At 41.7% G+C, this 19,592-nt stretch overlaps 1 protein-coding gene across 1 annotated transcript in view; it reads right to left on the bottom strand.

Moving 5' to 3' along the window:
• The window catches only part of CNTNAP2 (contactin associated protein 2), a 1,162,694-nt gene that overhangs the window by 55,797 nt on the left and 1,087,305 nt on the right, over positions 1-19,592 (bottom strand). The window contains exon 21 of the mRNA XM_059818416.1: positions 8,129-8,222. Coding sequence (XP_059674399.1) covers positions 8,129-8,222 — 94 coding nt within the window. The remainder of the gene's footprint in view (positions 1-8,128; positions 8,223-19,592) is intronic.

The following is a 19,592-nucleotide window of genomic DNA, read 5'->3' as shown; positions in this document are numbered from 1 at the left end:
GAGCAAACTTTCTCTGGGTTCTAGGAAACCTCTGGTGCTTCTGGCGTAAGTGGCCAGGGCAGATCAGAAGAGGACATGGGCAATTACAAATTATTACTGACGAGAGTGAAAACGAGGACAGCTGTTGAGGGAGAGAGTTGACTTGATACCAGTGATCATCCAAAACAAGGGGACACAAGCCACTTCTCTTGCCTGTCTGACAGTCTTGCTGAATCGGACCACAGACTTGGAGGCACACAACCTCCTGGAGAGATTATCATTCATCTGACCAAAGATGAGAGTTTTAATTTCAATATTTTTGTCAGGCTATGAGTTGTTTTGAATCACAGAATCACTAAGGTTGGAAAAGACCTGTAAGATCATCAAGTCCAACCATCACCCCAACCCCACCATGCCCACTAAACCATGTCCCGCAGTGCCACGTCCACACGTTCCTTGAACACCTCCAGGGATGGTGACTCCACCACCTCCCTGGGCAGCCTCTTCCAATGCTTCACCACTCTCAGTGAAGACATTTTTCCTAATATCCAGCCTGAACCTCCCCTGGTGCAACTTGAGGCCATTTCCTCTTGTCCTGTCGCTTGTCACTTGGGAGAAGAGGCCAACACCCACCTCACCACAACCCCCTTTCAGGTGCTTGTAGAGAGCGATGAGGTCTCCCCTCAGCCTCCTCTTCTCCACACTGAACAACCCCAGCTCCCTCAGCCGCTCCTCAGCAGACTTGTGCTCCAGACCCCTCACCAGCTTCGTCGCCTTTCTCTGGACACGCTCCAGCACCTCAATGTCCTTCTTGGAGTGAGGGGCCCAACACTGAACACAGCATTCGAGGTGCGGCCTCACCAGTGCCGAGTACAGGGGCACGATCCCCTCCCTACTCCTGCTGCCCACACTGTTTCTGATCCAGGCCAGGATGCCGTTGGCCTTCTTGGCCACCTGGGCACACTGCTGGCTCATCTTCAGCCGGCTGTCGACCAACACCCCCAGGTCCTTTTTGGTAGGGCAGCTTTCCAACCACTCGTCCCCAATGATCCGTTCCCCTTTTTGACCCTTTAAAGCAGTTGCATTTGAAATAAATTAGTACTAGCTATTACACAGTACAGGCGAAATAGTTCCTCTCTTCCTGTGGAAGGGAAAAGTTGTATAACTAAGACATGCCACCTTAATAAAATACAGAAATTAGGAAAAGGTCACTCTAATTACTGAAGTTTCAGTTTTCACTTTATTCCATTACTTCTAAATATTGTTATCACATGGTTTTGAATGTCAGATAAGACTTGCGCAAATGCTCTGTTCAAAATGGCACTAACTAAATTAAATGTCTTTACAACCTCTTTTTTTTTTCAGAGCCAATAGTTGCATACTTTGGAAAGGACTGTAAAGCAATGGGATTATTTTCTCTGTGAGATTCTGTAGAACGATTGATATGAAACCATTTTCTGAGACATCTTAAAGCATAAAGGAAGAGAACTTTATAATTTCGGAACCAGGAGACTCTTGCATCCTGTTACAGGCTGGTATGCATGCTAGAAAAGCATGGGGGAAGAAAAAAAATAGATGACCTTCTGCCGGAGCTGTTGAATGCCCACAGAAGATTTGAAGACTAGTAATCGGTGAAGCCTTTTTTTTTTATAGAGAATAGTGCAATAAACAAGTGAAAGGGCAGCCGCCAGCTACAAAGTACAAGACTGAGAGATGAAGAATGACCTGAAGGGTGGGAGTGAAATGTTAGTGGGAGGAGATGACGCCAGCTAATTTTCGGAAGAGCAGAGTTGGCTGTACTCACAACTACTGAGATTACCATAGCATCTAATTTAGTCCAGCTTGTCTGGAGTCTGCCTTCTGCCTCTCCGGAGCTGCCAGCAGGCCAATGCTCCCACAATACTCTGAAAAATGGAAAGAAGACGCAGCAAGGATGCTGAGAGGCGAATGGCACTAATGGATGTTCTTGGCTTCTCTTCTTCACAGAATCATAGAATCACAGAATGGTTTGCCTTGGGATCTTTAAAGATCATCTAGTCCAACCCCCAACCAAAAGATAAAATTCACTTGGGCTACCCTGATTTCTGCCACGGAAGTTATTGGGGTGGAACCGGCAAGACAAAGTCTTTTTGGTGTCCCCTTGGATGGGATGCCTGTAGATGTGAAATGTTCCTTTCTGAATAGGGCTTGTAGGTAGGATTTCTCAGAGAAAACAAATAGGTCAAAAACTCAGAGGTCTGACAGGAAAAAATATTTTACTTTGACTTTGGTTCTTGTTTTAACTAGAAGAGCTGTGGAACATTTCCACCATTACCAAAAACGCTTCAAAGAGTGAGATATGGGCAGATAGACAGATTTGAGGTGAGAGAGATAGGCAATATTAAATCCCAGAGGAGTTTCAACCAGGCTGATGCTATTATACAGGAGGAGGAGGAGAAGGAAAGTTGTCCAGATGTTATATTTTTGTGTGATAATTCACGTGCGACTCATGCAGCGGAATGCGCATCTTTAACATTCAACTGCTACTGTAGCAGGAGGGCTCCTAATACGACAATATACACATGCATTTTCCTTGAGATTACAGTACTGAATGTTAACGTTGGTGCTCAGAAATTAAGTAGCAGGCAGTTACTTTGAAGTAAGTTAGGGGATGAATTTACTGCGTGCTAGCTATTTTCTGCTCATTATCAGCGACAGTAGGCTATGCTATCCCACTCTCAGATTGTCTGTCTACGCTGCAACATGAAGGAGAGCCACAGAGCAAAGTCAAGCTGTGGAGCCCTGACTGCCACGCTGCTAATATATATAACGAGGTGCTAAGCTCATTATGATCATGAGATAGTAGTAGATGCATGTCAAAGACGTGTAGTAGAAGAATACTTTTAGATTATTCATCATCTATTTACAGCAAAGAATGATTACCTGTCAGAAAAATTGCTGTTGTCTCTGCTGGCAGTTCAAAGGATTTTGAATTTTTGCCTCCTATTATTCAGTAGTTATTTCTGGAGAGATGTCATGCAAGACAAAAACAGTTCCCATTTTGATACCTTACCTAAGCCATGTAAGCAATGATGTCATTTATCTCCTACTTTTTGTGAAGTTTTTTTGTGTTCTCTCCTTTGCACACTTGAAACTAATTACTTGGCTAGATGTAAGCTGGTCTTTCCTCCCCTCAGTCCAAGGCAGTGAATGTCACAATGAGTCCAGAGAAATGTCTCCCAAGGAGTTTTTATTTTCACCACACACCCCGGTAAAGAAACAGAGAAACTCCAGCCAGGGAACAATAAAAAAATCCTTTCATTGACACCAGGGAAATAACACATCTAGAAATGGACCTTCTACCTCTTCTTCTTGAGGAAACCCCCTTTCGAGAAAAGACTCAAGGCCCCTGGGGTTGATTTCCAGGATCTCTCTTTAGTTGTAAAGTGATGGCAGCTGCTTTTCTAAGAAGGAAGGCAGACCTGAAAGGTGTTTCCCTTTTTGCTGCTCTTACTGGAAGTACCTGACGAACACTGGGGTGAGGCAGAGACGTAAATGGGTTATAGTTGACTTGTATTATGTTGATTGTTTCCAAGTGGATATTTAAGTATTTTTGAAATGGTATCTTTTGATTTGGAGTGGCTGGTGGAGATGGAAAACAGACAAGGAGCACATTTCCTTTACCTCCCTGCCACTTTCTCAAGAGCAGCTCTTGTCTGATCTCGGTGTTTCTGTGCTCAATCAAATATCCTGTTAAGAAACTCTCAAATGATTTCCATTCACCAGAATGATACTTTTACAAAATCATGTTTAATTATGTGTAGCTAATTCTTTATAAACGCATCTTAAACCCCAAAGAAATACTCCACTTTCTGTAATAAAGTACAGACTATGACATCAGTTCCCTATATAGCAAGTTCCCATAACGGAAATCAGTGTAGGCCTCCAAAAAGGACGTGAAGAAAAACCTGAGCATTTTATCCAAACCCACTATGCTCCGACGGAAAAGCAAACCTCTGCTCTATTCTACCTCAGTAATGAGCCTCAAGTTGCAGCCTAAATGAAAATGTAGACTCAAATCTGAACTGTGACGTACAACACTTCCCGTCACCTCGTCTACTTTTTGTTTTTTTCTCTTCAGAGCTGGTCACCCAGACAGCCAGCTTTTCCCTCTTACCTCCTCTGTGTCAGCCATCAAAGCCTAAGTATGTTTAAATAACAGATTAAAGAACTTCCTTGAAACATTAACAATCCCCTTCTAGCTTTTTTATAAAATCCTGCATTTCTCTAGTGCTATTATTTTTGATACTAGCACTAGAGACACACGCTCACATAAGACAGGATTTTTCATTCACTGCTGCCTTCAGCTTTATTTCACACCTCAAATCATAATCTGATTTGTCTGTGTAAGAATTATATACTGAATGCCTTCACCTCCAGTTTCCCAGAAGGCTAAAATCATCATTAGACATCAGTGTTTTTCAAGCCAGTGAACGTTTGCGTTTCCTGAAAATGGTTTCAGGAAAGCAGAAAACACCTCAACTTAAAGAAGAAGAAGGAATGCTCCCTGATTACAACTGCAATTCAATCATTTCTTTTTGTTTCTGATGTGACCCTCCTGCTTTACAGAAAATATTATGAAGGGTTACGAGGCGCGGAGCCATTTCGTCGCCATTTGATGAACCAGTGGTATTGTTGTAACACCTAGAGCAGAGTGGTGGTGTGTTGTGGTAGGTGGACAAGCCGTCATTTCCGCCTGGCAGCAGATGAGCTGTGGCAGAAGTGGCCGCTCCTATGCAAATAACCCTAATAAAAATGGGAATAAGACAGGTGGAAGATCTGTTTCTTAGCAAGGTTGTTCCAGAGCGCTCTTCGGCAACCCATCTGTCTTTACAAATAGGGCCTCACACTCGTTTTTGGTGACAAATAAGAATTGCGTAATATGGGAACAACAGAAACCGCATGCAACTGATGACAGTGAAACAGGAGGCTACTCCCATAGTGCCCATTTAGAGAACGTAATTGCAGGTGGGTACATACTCTAACTTTATATATTCTGTTGGTGCTACTCCCCCTGGGCCACTGCAATATGCCTAGCCAGTAAGATGTGACAATCAGAAGCTTTGAAGATACTGGATTCTGCGTCTACTTTGCCCTTCAAACTGCTGCACTCATGTAACCCTGTTAACCGTGCTCTTCCCTCACTCACCGTTACTCTGAGAGTGGCACAGTAAAGCTGATCAATAGAATCGTAGAATCATTTAGGTTGGAAAAGACCTTTAAGATCATCAAGTCCAACTGTAGACATGGTCAGCTGCACAACAATTATACATCAGGAAATCTGTGTCTCTGCAGAGAAGTTTGATTTTTCTTTGGCAGAAAGAATAGAGGGTGTTTTTTCTTTTTTTTTCTTCAGTACTGGTTTGCTCTTTTTCTTAATAAAATACCCTATTTTGCAAAAACAGTAACATGAGCAGAGAAGAGGAAGCAAAGGAATCGCATTCCCAACCTGCTAATAGAATCCCATGCTGTTAAAAAATGAAGTATTCGATCCCAGGGACCTACAATATATAACAAATACATAGAACGGATGACAAATAGCATCTTCAGAAATGGTTGCCTGAGGCTTAAAATCAAGTATCACAGGAAAACGGAAATATAACCTACCCACACATCACTCCTTCAGGGTATCCCAAGACCTTTCCCTGTTCCCAGTCTTTAAGTTAGCAGAGGAGCTGAAGGTGGGCATCAGTGATAGATGCGATTGCTTTATGCTTCCTGATGCCAATCTTCAACTGTACCGTATGTTTTTATGGGACAGATATTATCAGGACTATGTTTACCCTTTCAACTTCTAGATTTAATACTTGCTTTTAATTGCTTTTGTCAGGCTACCATATTTATAAAGAGTGAGAGGAATATCAATTGTAAGTTCCCGGGTATTTAAAACTTCTCTTATTACATAACAAAAATCAAATTATATACCCTGACCTCTGCTATTTTTTTTCTTTTTATAAGTCTTTATTCTGAAAAAGTCCAGTGAGTCCTATGATCCAGCTTTTGACATATTGCTCTGTTCCCCAGCTTCATTTCTCATTTGTTACCAAGCTTCATTTCTCATTTGGTAGGATCCAACTGAAACAGTCAGAGGATACTTAAAACTCTATTTTCAACCACATACATGACTGCAAGTGAGGCAAACGTGAGGTGGTGTGGGTTTAGATCTGTAGGAACAGACCTGGGTCGATAACTGATTTTATTTGGCCCTCATGGATGGTTATCATGTCTTTCAGTCACTGCCAATATTGAAACAAGTATCCTAGACATGAAAGGTCGTATCACGGACCCTCTGTGGGTCCAGTTCTTGCAGCCCCTTTATTGTCCATGAATGCCTAAAAAAAATTCAGAATGCTTATAATGTTTATTTAAACACGGCAAAGGAACCCGCACTTGGGCATGGGGTTATGTGGGAGGTAGCTGGGTGGACTTTCATTTTGTAGTGCTATGAACCTGCTTAAAAATTCTGCTCAGAAAGAAGAGGTGCAAAGACTAAACCTCCTGTCTATGTCACGGTTTCATCTATGTGGTTCCAGGACTACGTTGCTAGTTCACCTGCCAGTTCAGCAATTCAAAGGAATGAGGAGTGGTCTCCTTGCAGAACGCTGTCTGCACTCAGGGTATTTTAACCGAGCGTAGCGTAAACAGTATTTCTTGCTTTCTCTTTCATTTTGTGTTTCTTCCATTTTTTCTTTCCACAGCCTACAGTGCATTGTTCTCTTCTGTGTTTTAGGAGTTGCCCTTTTCTTTCCCTTCACTCTTACTTCTCTCTCACGCTGCAGTCTTTTCTCTGTTCACAGAATCACAGAATCGCTAAGGTTGGAAAAGCCCTTTAAGATCATCAAGTCCAACCATCACCCCAACCCCACCATGCCCACTAAACCATGTCCCGCAGTGCCACGTCCACACGTTTTTTGAACGCCTCAAAAAAATGTTGTACACCCATCTCCCTTTTCTCCCTTTCTCACTCCTTGCTCAGCCTCCTCCAAAGCATTGCCTGATTAGAATGGCTGGGAAAGTGCCTTTTTTAGCTTTTTAGAACCAAACAACCATTCAAAAATGTTAAGCTTATTTACAGGGCTGAGCTGGGGAGGCAGTACTGCCATACCGTGGTAGTTGCTCAGATACATGAACTTTTACAGAGAGCTGCTGTATGAAATGAAACAGAACCTCCCTGGCAACATATCCGTTACAGGAGCCGGACACTGCAACACCCTTCAGCTGATATTTTTGCTCACCCAGAGAGTCCCCAAAATCAGACCGCATCCTCTTTTGTACTATCTACGGAACTGACTTGGAGAGTACCGGAAAATAGTTTGTGTCTCTCTTGCTAACCAACCATTATAAAGGCTTTTCATTTCCTATTTCACGGAAGTCGGACACGTTGAATTTTAAAAATGAAACGAACGGAAAAGCATCTCTTCAAAAAGTCACATTAGCTATGTGGTCAACTGCTTTTCCACTTCAAAAACCAGCGCACGGGGTGCACAGATCACTGCCGCACTCAACAGAGGGAAGTTTACAATTTTCTGGATTAAACCCTTCACTGCAGTTCAAGCAACCGCATCCCTGTACGAAGCACTTAGAGGAAATAACATCAATACCCCCTTATCTCCGAAAAGGGGAAAAAGCCCTCCTTAAAAGCTGTAAATGTCAGGGGAATAATAGATTCCCGAAGTGAGTAACCTTGGCAATTCATGTAAGATGCCAGTAGTGGTAAAATGAAGCGATGCAAAGTAGGATGGCCGAAAAGCGAGGACAAGGCAGTTGAAGCAGTGGTGTCAATGATTTCCTCGTATTCCCTCCACTTGACACTGAGAGGGTAATGAAACTTCATAAACACGATGTTACAAGTGTCTCTTTACCCATATCTGGTTTTTTCCATGCGTTGGGCAGACAATCACTTATTTGTGCACACAGCAGCCTACGTGACAAGGTGAACATAACCCTTCCGTTAGGAATAACTCCAATATCACCACTTTCTAGGCAAGAACGACAGGGCAGGCGGTGTCCTGCTGCAAACACGACACACATCATTGTCCCGTGGGTTTACGGGTTTCAGTATTTTCTGAAAATACCTAATAAAATAACCAGGTATAAAATGAAATCTTACCTATAACTTTTCCCAGGAATAGTGCCTTTGGGGAGTTGAACTGAGTGTCAGATGCTGTTGGCAGGCTGTAACTTGTTGGAGGGTAGTGATCAAGCTGGGGAAAGAGGAAAGAAATGATGAGTATTTTGAACTGATCCGCCTTCTTAGAGCACTACTGAATCCGGTCTGCTTTATGGAGTTTATGCCACCACTTCCAGCTCTGTCTGATATGCTCCGCTTTCATTTTGATAAAGGGAAAATAAGAGTTAATGCCCTTCCTTCCATATCTGCCATCTCCCCGGTTCCCAAGGCCTGGAAAACACCTATAGTGGGCATTTGCTTGTTCTGGTTGCTGTAGAATCACTTCAGCTTTTGCTTGCGTGCTTCAATATAATCGCTAAAAATAACAACAATAAACCAGCTTATTATTTTAATAGAAGATTTCCATTTGGGACCTATGTTACTGCTAAAGCTAGATTTACATAGCTGAGAATCTGAGACTAATGCAGGTGTTGGGCATTCTCCTTTTCTCTCAGAAAAGTCATAAATTAATAAGACATATTTTTTTGCACTTCACATGTATTATTTTCTTGTTGAAAATGCTGTTCGGTTTAACTGTGATGACGCCTAGTGAAACCTAGAACATAAATTCAAGGGTAATCAACTTAGCTAAATAGTTTAATCTATAGGAAACTCATATTGTCCCCGATATGACACAACAATCACATTACATTAGCGTATTTTTTCCTGGTTTTTAACTATTTAACAGAAAAACATGAAGAGAGAGGAATAAAATAAATTGCCTATGCTTAGTATTAAGATAGCTCAATACAGCTCAATAGGGTTTTGATATTCACATTTCATATAGGTGATTGGGGGAATTTTTATGTTTGCTGTTGTTATTTATTTTCTCGGCTTTATGTGTTTTTATTACACAGGCTTAAGGAGGGCAGAACAACAATTGTTTATTTTATTCCGGCCTTACCTTGGCACAAAACAGGATAGAAACTCATATATGCGATTTAAGACTTTGCAGGGTATAATAGACCGCAGAAGTAATTCCAGAGAGACCGCAACACTATGGGGCATACGATTTTTTCACGTATCTTTTTGCCATATTTCTCATTTCTAATTTCAAAATATTATTATCTTGGCTTAGTTTGCTTTAATGATCCTGAAAATGTTCAATTCAGTCGTTAAAAGTAAATGAATGGCAGATAGCGCAGAACTGAAGGGCTGGATCCCCCGTTTCCCTGGAATACTGTGAGCTCATGTACTTGGAAAGTCTGCTGATGTCATACCCATGAATCTGCAGAGGCAATCATCTCAAAAAACTATCTTGTCTGGAAAAGAGGGGTTCTCTCTTTCTTAATACTGCCCCAAAAAAATCCCAACAAGAGAAGTGTATATACGTAATAGACCGAGAGGGAAAATGTTCTCTGCAGTTGACAAAAGAGGTCTAGCAAATACTCATGTTCAGAAAAGATTTTTCGTTGATCATAACTAGTTTTCACACTGAATATTTAAAAATTGGCCACAAACGTTTATTAGTATGACTACTGGCTATCTCCCAATTTTAAACTGTAGACTTTTGAGCTAAATATATGGAAAAACATAGGTCCATCTTCCTACTCAGGAACTAAGAAGTTTCAGTTTCTTGAACGCTTTTCTCAGATTTTTAATAAACAGGAGAAATATGTATTTTACCTGAAATCAGAGTTATATAATTTCAAATCAAAAATAAGTTATTTTTGAAAGGGTGTAGTCAAACAAATACAGAGTTAAAAATACAAACCAGATCTCAACCTTAACCACAGCAGGTCCTACTAAGTACAAACTCCAGTTAAGTGCTTGCTATCGGTTTCCCTGGTGGAAGGGAAATCAATGTCCCACCACCCAACATCACAAGTGTCAGACCCGTTGTCAATGGGAGCTGCAGGTGTAGCGGGTGAAAAAAAATATTCCCTTCTTATTTCAGAGGACAAATAGGAATGGCTCAGAGCTGCCATGGTATTTACCAGTATGGTTATTAAACTAAAGGTACAGACTTGAGAGAGGCACATCGGGAAAAGACTGGTGAAAAGCCTGATCCACAAAACCCTCATTCTCCAGCCTCTCATATGCCAAGACTTTAACCTCCTGTAACTTCTTTGCCTGCCGTGGAATTATTTCCCATACAATCTGATTGCACAGGATTCATCTTCTAGGTTCTCATTTTATATGTATGACTTAAAATACGCTGAAGTAACTCCCATAAAATAATCTGGCGTCCTACCACGTACATCGGTATTTGTCAACATCATCAGCGTTTAAGTTCTTCCTTGTCCAAAATCAATCTGGAGCAATGTTTAAGTATTTCTTTTTATTGTGACTTGGAATATGAGCAGCAGGGTTGATCAGATCATCATTAATCTGCTAAGATACTAATAAATCATAATTATTATTATCAATCTATAATTTCATTTATCAATGTGTTGTGGGTATCCTCGAGCTGTAGCCGTGGTCCAGGTGTCCATTAGCAGAATAACTATCAGTAACAAGAAATAAAAAAGTCATCCCTGCCTAATGTACAGGCTGCCTCTACCTGAGAACGCTAATTGTGTCTGCAGGACATACCTGAAAACGAAAAGTCAATTTAAATGATCACTGTGAGCATTTACATGCACAAATACAGAATATCCAATCTGCCAGCTGTGGTGTGGGCAAAACTCCCTTTATCTTCAGTTGATGTTCAGGATGTGGAAGGGCTGGTCCATAACGGATTAAAAGAGAATCACTATATTACAGAATCACACCGAATCATTAAGGTTGGAAAAGCCCTGTAAGATCATCAAGTCCAACCATCACCCCAACCCCACCATGCCCACAAAACCATGTCCCGCAGTGCCACGTCCACACGTTCCTTGAACATCTCCAGGGATGGTGACTCCACCACCTCCCTGGGCAGCCTCTTCCAATGCTTCACCACTCTCTCAGGAAAGATATTTTTCCTAATATACAGTCTAAACCTGTTTCTTCTCAATAGAGGTTCCCTGCAAGGCTGCCTTCTGCCCATACAGGACAACAACAGCTTTGAGGTCTAGGTTTTTATTTTTAAGTTGCTCTATAATTTGGGCCCAGAAGATCTAACATACCACCCTGTCACCCAAAGCTTAGGATTTGCAGTTCAGGTGATCAAACTCGCTATATTTGCTAAGAAACTCTCCTGAGGCCATGGTGGAAAATCCCTCGGGAAGCAGAGAGCATTGCAAACCTCATCTTGTTCTGGCAGACGCAATTCTCCAACTTCGTCTTTCCTGGCAAAAATGCATAATGGCAGACACATTTAAAATAAGCAAAAGTATACCGTTACCCTATGACTACGATCCCAAAATAATGACACTGTATTTCACCAAATCCCTCAAACTGGTGTGTGGTCATAGGTTGCACATCTCCGGAAATGGGGATGGCGCCAGTGTTTGGGCAGAGGAGCAAAGGGCAGGGAACTAGCGCTCTTGCCCTCTCCCTCTCCCCCCTTTTTTTTCTGATTCCTCTGGGAAATCCCTCTGCAAGCACAGCAGGGAGGCAGAGGCAGATTCCTATGATGGAGTGGGATTTCTATGGCAAAGCTCAAAGAGAGAGGCTGCAGCCGGGCGTGCAGGGCATGCCGGCGGTGAAACCACGCAACCTTCTGCTCCAACCAAAAAGGAGTCAAAGATACGAGCAGGTGTGCCCCCTCTTCCCTCCAGCATGGAACGGTTTAGTTAGCGGTGATCTTGGCCAGAATAAAAAAATAAATCCTTCCAGTGACCTCTTCTCCCCTTGGGACTTCAGCGTGGCGGGACATACCGTCACGGTGCAGATCCTGCCGCGGGTGGGAGCCAGGGACAGCAAGAAGGAGACTAACAACGCTGGGTTACGCTGCAGGCTCTCACAGATACAGCCAGTTTACTGCTTAGGATTATTAGTTTAAACTGGCCTCTCGTACTGAATCGATAACCGAATCTATCTACTCACATTTATTTTCCATATCCGACTGAAGTCAAGGAAAGATTTCAGAAGGGGTTCAGCTCTGAATTGCTTTAAGGGTTTAACGACTCTGAAGTTTTGGGTTGTTTTGATTGCTGGTTGAAATAAATCTCCATTTAAAACCTGTTGATACTGATTTCCTGGCCTCGCCATCAGTAGAGGCAAGCCCTTCTGACTAGCGATAGAGCCAGCTCTGGCATCTCTTGTCCCACGGGGGACGTCTGCGTTGCTTCCCGCGGCCAGCTTTGAGCTACGCCCTTCTCTAATCCCAGCCCCTGAAATGAAATGGTGTACCATACGACAAGAGTGAGATTTCCTTCCCCTCGCTTTTATCACTTGCCTTTGTTCTAAACTAGCATTATCTAATAAAAGGGATCTTTTTTTTTTCGGAGGCACTTGACCTTGGATTTCTTTTTTAGGTCAGCAAGCTGAATTCATTCCACAGTTGTATGTGAGTGCCATCCAGTGGGTGCTCGAGTGTAAGCAGTCGGAATTGAGCAGCCTCCAGTCTTTGTATGAAATACCAGGCTATCAATTTATTATAAGACACATAATAAAAAAGGAATTACTAGCGTCAGTTGATATTTGAAAAAAGATATTACATTATTTAATGAAAATTAAATAGAACCTCTGCAGACACAGAGGTTGATGTCATGAATTTGTATCAAATTACAGTTTTAAAATTACATTTAAGATCTTTCATTACAGCTACTTTTCTTTAAAAACTCATTAATTTTGTTTGAGCTTAATATAAACACACAGTGCGGCTTTGAGCATGACACAGATGAAAGTAGATGGCAGTTTCTGAGGAACCTGCAGTTTCAGTTCTCAAGTCACGTCACGCCAGGCAGACTCTCTTTATCTGAAGTTGCTGGGATTTAAGCAGAAGTCCAATAAAATGCTATTTCTTTTAAATTACTGTTCACTTAGATAGTAAAACTAATCTTGACAGGAGTCCTGAGATTAACAGACATATCAATCTAAGGGCAAATATAATGCCTACATCACCTTAGTCATCTCAGAAAAAAAAATAAAACAAGATATATATGTATATATAAAAGGTATATATACATATGCACACATTATATTCACCCTGTTGCTATATCTACATCTGTGTCATTGCATTCCAGCCTGTGCGCGTGTGTACCGCTATAAAGCTAAGGTTTTTCTCTATGCTGAAGACATTTTATAAAAAAAATATTCAGAATGCCATGGAACAATAATGCTGTAAGGCTTAATCTTGCGCCATCTGAAGTCAATACAGCTTTGCTATTCACTTCAGTAATAGCAGGATAAAGAAGGGGATGTGTTACCGTCATGACCAATGTAATAATTCTCTCCTGCATTATTATAAGAATTTATCACTCGTATTAAAAAGCTTCTCAGTCCTGGAGAAGAGCTTTTTGTGCTAAGTGCTACAATATTGCATAGCAAAAAGAAGGTTCCTGCTCAAAAATGCCTACAAATTTAGGCTAGACTACGCATGAGAGCCCAAGAAAATAACAAGGTGGTGTGCAGGTGTTTAGACGGAGCTCCTCCCAAGCATGGGAGTAATTCAGGAGAAAGCAGGAAGGTGACTATGAAAATCACATAGGAGGTATTATTTTTCTTTCAGGGATGACTGAAATTTGACCTCTTAATGCTGAAACAGAGATGAGTATTCCCCTGCTGAAAGGTTAGGAAAAACCTTAAAAACAGTGTTTTTAATATTGTGATATTTGAAAAGATTTTTATTTTTAATGCACCAGAAAAGGAGCAGAGGCAGGTGGCAACTGTGTAATTCCTTAGGATCACCAAAGCCCATTTTACTGCAATTCAGCTCCTTCCTTAGTGTGGCACTAGTGCTTCGCTGATCTTTTTCTGCCAGGTTAGGTCCTTGACCCAGGTTTTTGTGGCTCAGATCCCAGCCAGAGCAGGGACAAAGCCAGAGCCTGTACATGAACAGTGGCTCCAGGGACGGAGGCAGGACCAGAAACCCAGCATTTTTTACTGGCTTAGACTGTCACAGCCCTGAAGCTTCACTTCTCATCTGGAAGACAGGAGGAGGCATATACCTCACCAGCGGGATGTAAGGTAAACTTAAGGTTTCCATTGCGCTTTGAGCTCTTCGGATGAAATTTCCATACAGGTATAGATAATACTTTATCGGTCTCTACAATTACAGAATCACAGAATGACAGAATCACTAAGGTTGGAAAAGCCCTGTCAGATCATCAAGTCCAACCATCACCCCAACCCCACCATGCCCACTAAACCATGTCCCGCAGTGCCACGTCCCACACGTTCCTTTAACATCTCCAGGGATGGGGACTCCACCACCTCCCTGGGCAGCCTCTTCCAATGCTTCATCGCTCTCTCAGTAAGAGAGTTACCTGAAAGGGGGTTGTGGTGAGGTGGGTGTTGGTTCAGGCTGGATATTAGGAAAAATGTCTTTCCTGAGAGAGCGGTGAAGCATTGGAAGAGGCTGCCCAGGGAGGTGGTGGAGTCAACATCACCGGAGGTGTTCAAGGAACGTGTGGACGAGGCATTGTGGGACATGGTTTAGTGGGCATGGTGGGGTTGGGGTGATGGTTGGACTTGATGATCTTAGAGGTCTTTTCCAACCTTAGTGATTCTGTGATTCTTCTCCCAAGTAAGTGACTAGCGACAGAACAAGAGGAAATGGCCTCAAGTTGCGCCAGGGGAGGTTCAGGCTGGATATTAGGAAAAATGTCTTTCCTGAGAGAGTGGTGAAGCATTGGAAGAGGCTGCCCAGGGAGGTGGTGGAGTCCCCATCCCTGGAGGTGTTCAAGGAACGTGTGGACGTGGCACTGCGGGACATGGTTTAGTGGGCATGGTGGGGTTGGGGTGATGGCTGGACCTGATGATCGTACAGGTCTTCTCCAGCCTTAATGATTCTGTGATTCTGTGAAATCTGTTTGCTGCTTTATGCACTGATTTATTCTTTTGCATTTTTTTTTAAATAAATGTCAACTGCATAGAAAAAAAAATAAAGGGTTTTTTTCTGTTTAAAAACTTGAATCCATTATGTGCAATAAGCTTGTATATTTTTCTGAAGCTGCTCTTGCACTGAAAAATAGTATCAGTGATAATTTGCCTCACTGTAAAAAACTGCAAAAATTTGGATAAAATTTAAATGGAAATGTAGATACATAACTCAAAATGTAACAGAAGCACTGATAAGGAAAAGGACACTATTTAGTCTGGCTGCCTTCAACTGAAACAATTCCCTGATGCTTCTTCCACATATCTGTTGACTTTTTATTGCTCTCTTTAATAGATGAATTACAACAAATGTTAACAGAAGCAATAGCAGGTCATATAATGCCAAGTTATTAAAATTAAAGAGATCTACCTCAGGTACCTAAAGATGACTTTCACAGGACATTAATTTGTCCAATGTGTGCTGCCATATAATGGAAAGCACCTATTTCACGTTAAGTTTTGACTTTTTTAGGCTTAATGTTAGACTCTGAAAACACTTAATGATTCTTTTGTTCTTTCTTGGTTTCTTTAATTCCAATAAAAATTGATGCTAAACCAGCACTCACGCAGGCCAAGGAAAACACACCCGTTCATTGCTGGAAATACATGTTAGAAGGAAATAGTCTCAGCGTAAGCCAATGTATGTAACGCATGTTGTGATGTGGATAAGCCTGCTGACACGCTCTGCAGACCTTTGCTCCGCTCTGCTACGCAGGCTGGGGAGCTATCAGACTGCACCGTACCCTCTCGTTCCCTGAATGCCCAAGCTTTAGTTCCAAGGGCAACGGGGGTGTAGGGTGAGGAAGGCACCTTAAGGATCTTATCATCCTATGTGGCCTAGACACAGCCAAAGTTTGGGACAAGACAACTGAAAAATTCCTCTGAATCCTGCACTAGGGGCTCTGCTGAAAAGATGTGAGAAGAAGGATGGCTACGTAAAAGCGTTCCTCTCCCATGGAGTGGTTCTACAGAACAGAAAGTAAAGAAGAGGCCCCAAGACCTCAAGGTTTGAAACTATCTCAGCTGATGGGGCTCTACGGATGATGTTTTCCCCGCTGCCTATCTGCCAGTAAGAGAAAGATCTGACTCCAAGTTCTGATCTTCAGGTTAAGGATATTCCACCCTCTTGTTTACTGATGAGTGATGGAAGTGCTTGCTTATGAAAACATTTTGTCTGACTTTCAGCTAGCTGGGGTTCGATGAGGATGTGCTCACTTAGCTTGGCAGATGCCACTGACCAGCTCCATCGTGCACAAAAGGGAAGTAGAAAAGGCTCAGTTATGAGCTTCCTGCCGACCTATACTGCTGGTGTTACCTGAAAGATTGTAGGTCACACTGTAAAATAAAGAAGTTGAGTAAATTCAGTGAAGGATAAAATCAACAAAACTGCTAGGAGCTCATGGACAACCTGTGAGCACAGAAGAATAGGTAAGAAAATTATTAATCGGTGCATTATTCATTCATTTCTGATTCTGATGCATATGATTTAAATTCCGTTCTTCTGTTTCTTGCTGCTGTTTACAGACTCTTTCGAGAATTGAACACCTAGTCTTCTGCAACATCCATAACATTGTTATACTTGGAGGGAATTTGAAGTCTGCAGAGATCAGGGTCTGTATTTCTTTACACAGAGCAACGAAGCTGGTGAGGGGTCTGGAGCACAAGTCTGATGAGGAGCGGCTGAGGGAACTGGGGTTGTTCAGTCTGGAGAAGAGGAGGCTGAGGGGAGACCTCATCGCTCTCTATAACTACCTGAAAGGGGGTTGTGGGGAGGTGGGTGTTGGTCTCTTCTCCCAAGTGACAAGCGACAGGACAAGAGGAAATGGCCTCAAGTTGCGCCAGGGGAGGTTCAGGCTGGATATTAGGAAAAATGTCTTTCCTGAGAGAGCGGTGAAGCACTGGAAGAGGCTGCCCAGGGAGGTGGTGGAGTCCCCATCACTGGAGGTGTTCAAGGAACGTGTGGATGAGGCGCTTAGGGACTTGGTGTAGTGGTGGACTTGGCAGGGTTAGGTTTACGGTTGGAGTTGATGATCTTACAGGTCTTTTCCAACCTAAACAATTCTGTGATTCTATCATTCTATATTTTGGAAAACAGGTGGAGTTTAGGGTTATAGGAATGAGATACTGTATCAGGATAAGCTTTGTTTTCTTTTCAAAACTTCTGGTATTGATACCTTTTTATGCTACTTTGTCACCTATTTGTGAAAACACCCTCTATTTTCAAACCTGAGCAAAACCCATTTTCTTCTGACTTCTTATTGAGAAAAAGAGCTTAGTACCTATGAGTAAACTGAGTGCTAATGCATTAAACATACAGATGCAATGTATGGTTCTGCTCCAGAAAATGGTCTGAGTTTGCCTTTCTGTTGCACTAGCATTTTGAGTAATACGCTGCCATTGCAGAATGGCAATACATAGTGGAAACGACGTCTCTGCAGGGATTTTAAATAATTCATTTCAGCAGGAAGGCCTTAACTGTTAATAGAAGAAATGATTTTTTTTTTCTTTAGAGCAAAAGCTGCTTGGAAATTCATCAAATATACTTTTAATATAATAGATATACCTGATTATTAGGAAAAAAGCAGAGGGTTGCACTTGCATCGATATTAACTATGGTTTACATGTTTGCCTGTGGTTAAAGTCCTGGACATTTAAGACATGTTTTATTCATGCCAGCTGCTACGGAATTTGTAAATACCGTCTGGTTGTTTTCTTTGAAATCACGAACAGTACTTCCCCATGCCATATCAGTCAGTGAAACACTAGTTAAAACATTCTTCAGATTAATCAGGAGTCTAGACAATTTACAGTGCTGTCCAAAGGATGCTGTGGCAGCGTGTTTGCCCAGAAAATGAAGGAAATAAGTAAATAAGGATGGCAAGTCTACATCGGTTTTAGGCCGTAACTACCATTACCACATCTAACCCTAGGGTAAAAGTTTTCAAAATGTGACTCGATGGGAGAGTTTTCAGAGAAGAGTTATAAAATTTTTTTATGGCTCAAAAATGATAGACTTCGGACGGTAAACTAAAATAGTTCAATTTGTTTAGCTTCTTACAGACAAGATGAGAAGATGTTTCAATCAGCATCTCTAAAAAAGCGTGAAGGGGAATGACACCTGACACCAAACCATTCTTTCATCTCTCAGGCATAGACGCAAAGATCCCAAAGTTAAATGCTGATGTCTGCAGAATTCAACCTGTAAATGAGGTGCAAATTCTTTACAAGAATGGCACTTCACCATTGGAAGACGTGGCCAAAGGATATGGTAAATTTTCTGTCATTTGAAGGCTTGAAAGCTAGATAAAATGTCTTTCTAGAAAATGTGTTATGCTGCTATAATTGCTTTTTGGGTTAGCTGCAGAAAATCATTTGGTGAAATTTTATGGCCTCTGTTAAGGAAGAGCTCAGAGTGATCATATTCTGTTGAGGCTTCAAAATATACGAAACATGATAGGTGGGTATGATTCTACAGCAGCAATAATGATAGGAGGTGAAATTATAGCCTCACTGAAGTCTATGAGAAAGTTCCGCCTCCCTCTAAAGAGACCAAATTTTAATCTATAATTATAAAATATTTGATATATTCATTGCATTTAAGCTTGGGATTATATGCAGACTGCTTTGCTCTACTTCACCCATTTTATTTTGTTGCTATTACCTTTACCATTTTATTTTGTACTTCAGATTAGTTTTGTATTAGCTTTGTATGATTTACATTTTTTAAGTATCTAGGAGTTGGCAAATATTATCTCTTTCCAAGTAGTGCAGAGTTCAAAATGGAAATAAGAGAATGGATTTGCAAAAATTCTGTTTCTTCTTGTTTTCATTTGTGTAAGGGTCAAATATTTCATTCATGATTTTCCACTGAAGATGGGTTATTTCTCCTGCTTGCCTCTGGTGAAGCTGGAAAATGGAGATCTGTACAAATACATTTTCTTTATTATTTCAATCTTATGAACCGCTGAGTTCAGGTCAAGATTTCCATAAAGCCTCATAATTATGTTCACTTTGAATAGAGTCAGCAATTAACGTTGTGAATATATGGTATTGTTGTGTATAGCCTCTCTACCACGGTTCTCCTTATTCTGGAGTCCTAAAGAAGCTGCTCAGGTCTAATCCTCTTCAGGAACAAAGGCGGCATTAGAAGCCGTGACTCATAACCCCTTCCTCGAAATGGCTTTAAAAGCCAAGGATCTGTTGAGAATCTACAAGAGTATCTTAGTACGGAAGCTGAGAGGCCCAGTCCGAGTCCGTTGACCATCAGCTTTATTCCATTGGAAATTAAAGCACATCATACGGGGTTTTTTAATTTTTTTTCTTTGTAACGTGCTGATACAGCTTTGTGCAACAGAACAGAAACGCCTCTGATCCAGATTGCACCCTTATTTTACTCCGGGGACAGGCACAAAAGCAGGAGGGTATGAGTCTTGCACTAAGGATGCAACTGTTGCAGTTCTTTCAGATGCGATTTAAAGCGTCCTCCAGTCGA

The sequence above is a fragment of the Gavia stellata genome, chromosome 6 (assembly GCF_030936135.1).
Source record: "Gavia stellata isolate bGavSte3 chromosome 6, bGavSte3.hap2, whole genome shotgun sequence".
Lineage (NCBI taxonomy): Eukaryota > Metazoa > Chordata > Aves > Gaviiformes > Gaviidae > Gavia > Gavia stellata.
The sequence above is the reverse complement of the archived record's forward strand: the minus strand, read 5'-3'. Positions and strand labels throughout refer to the sequence as shown.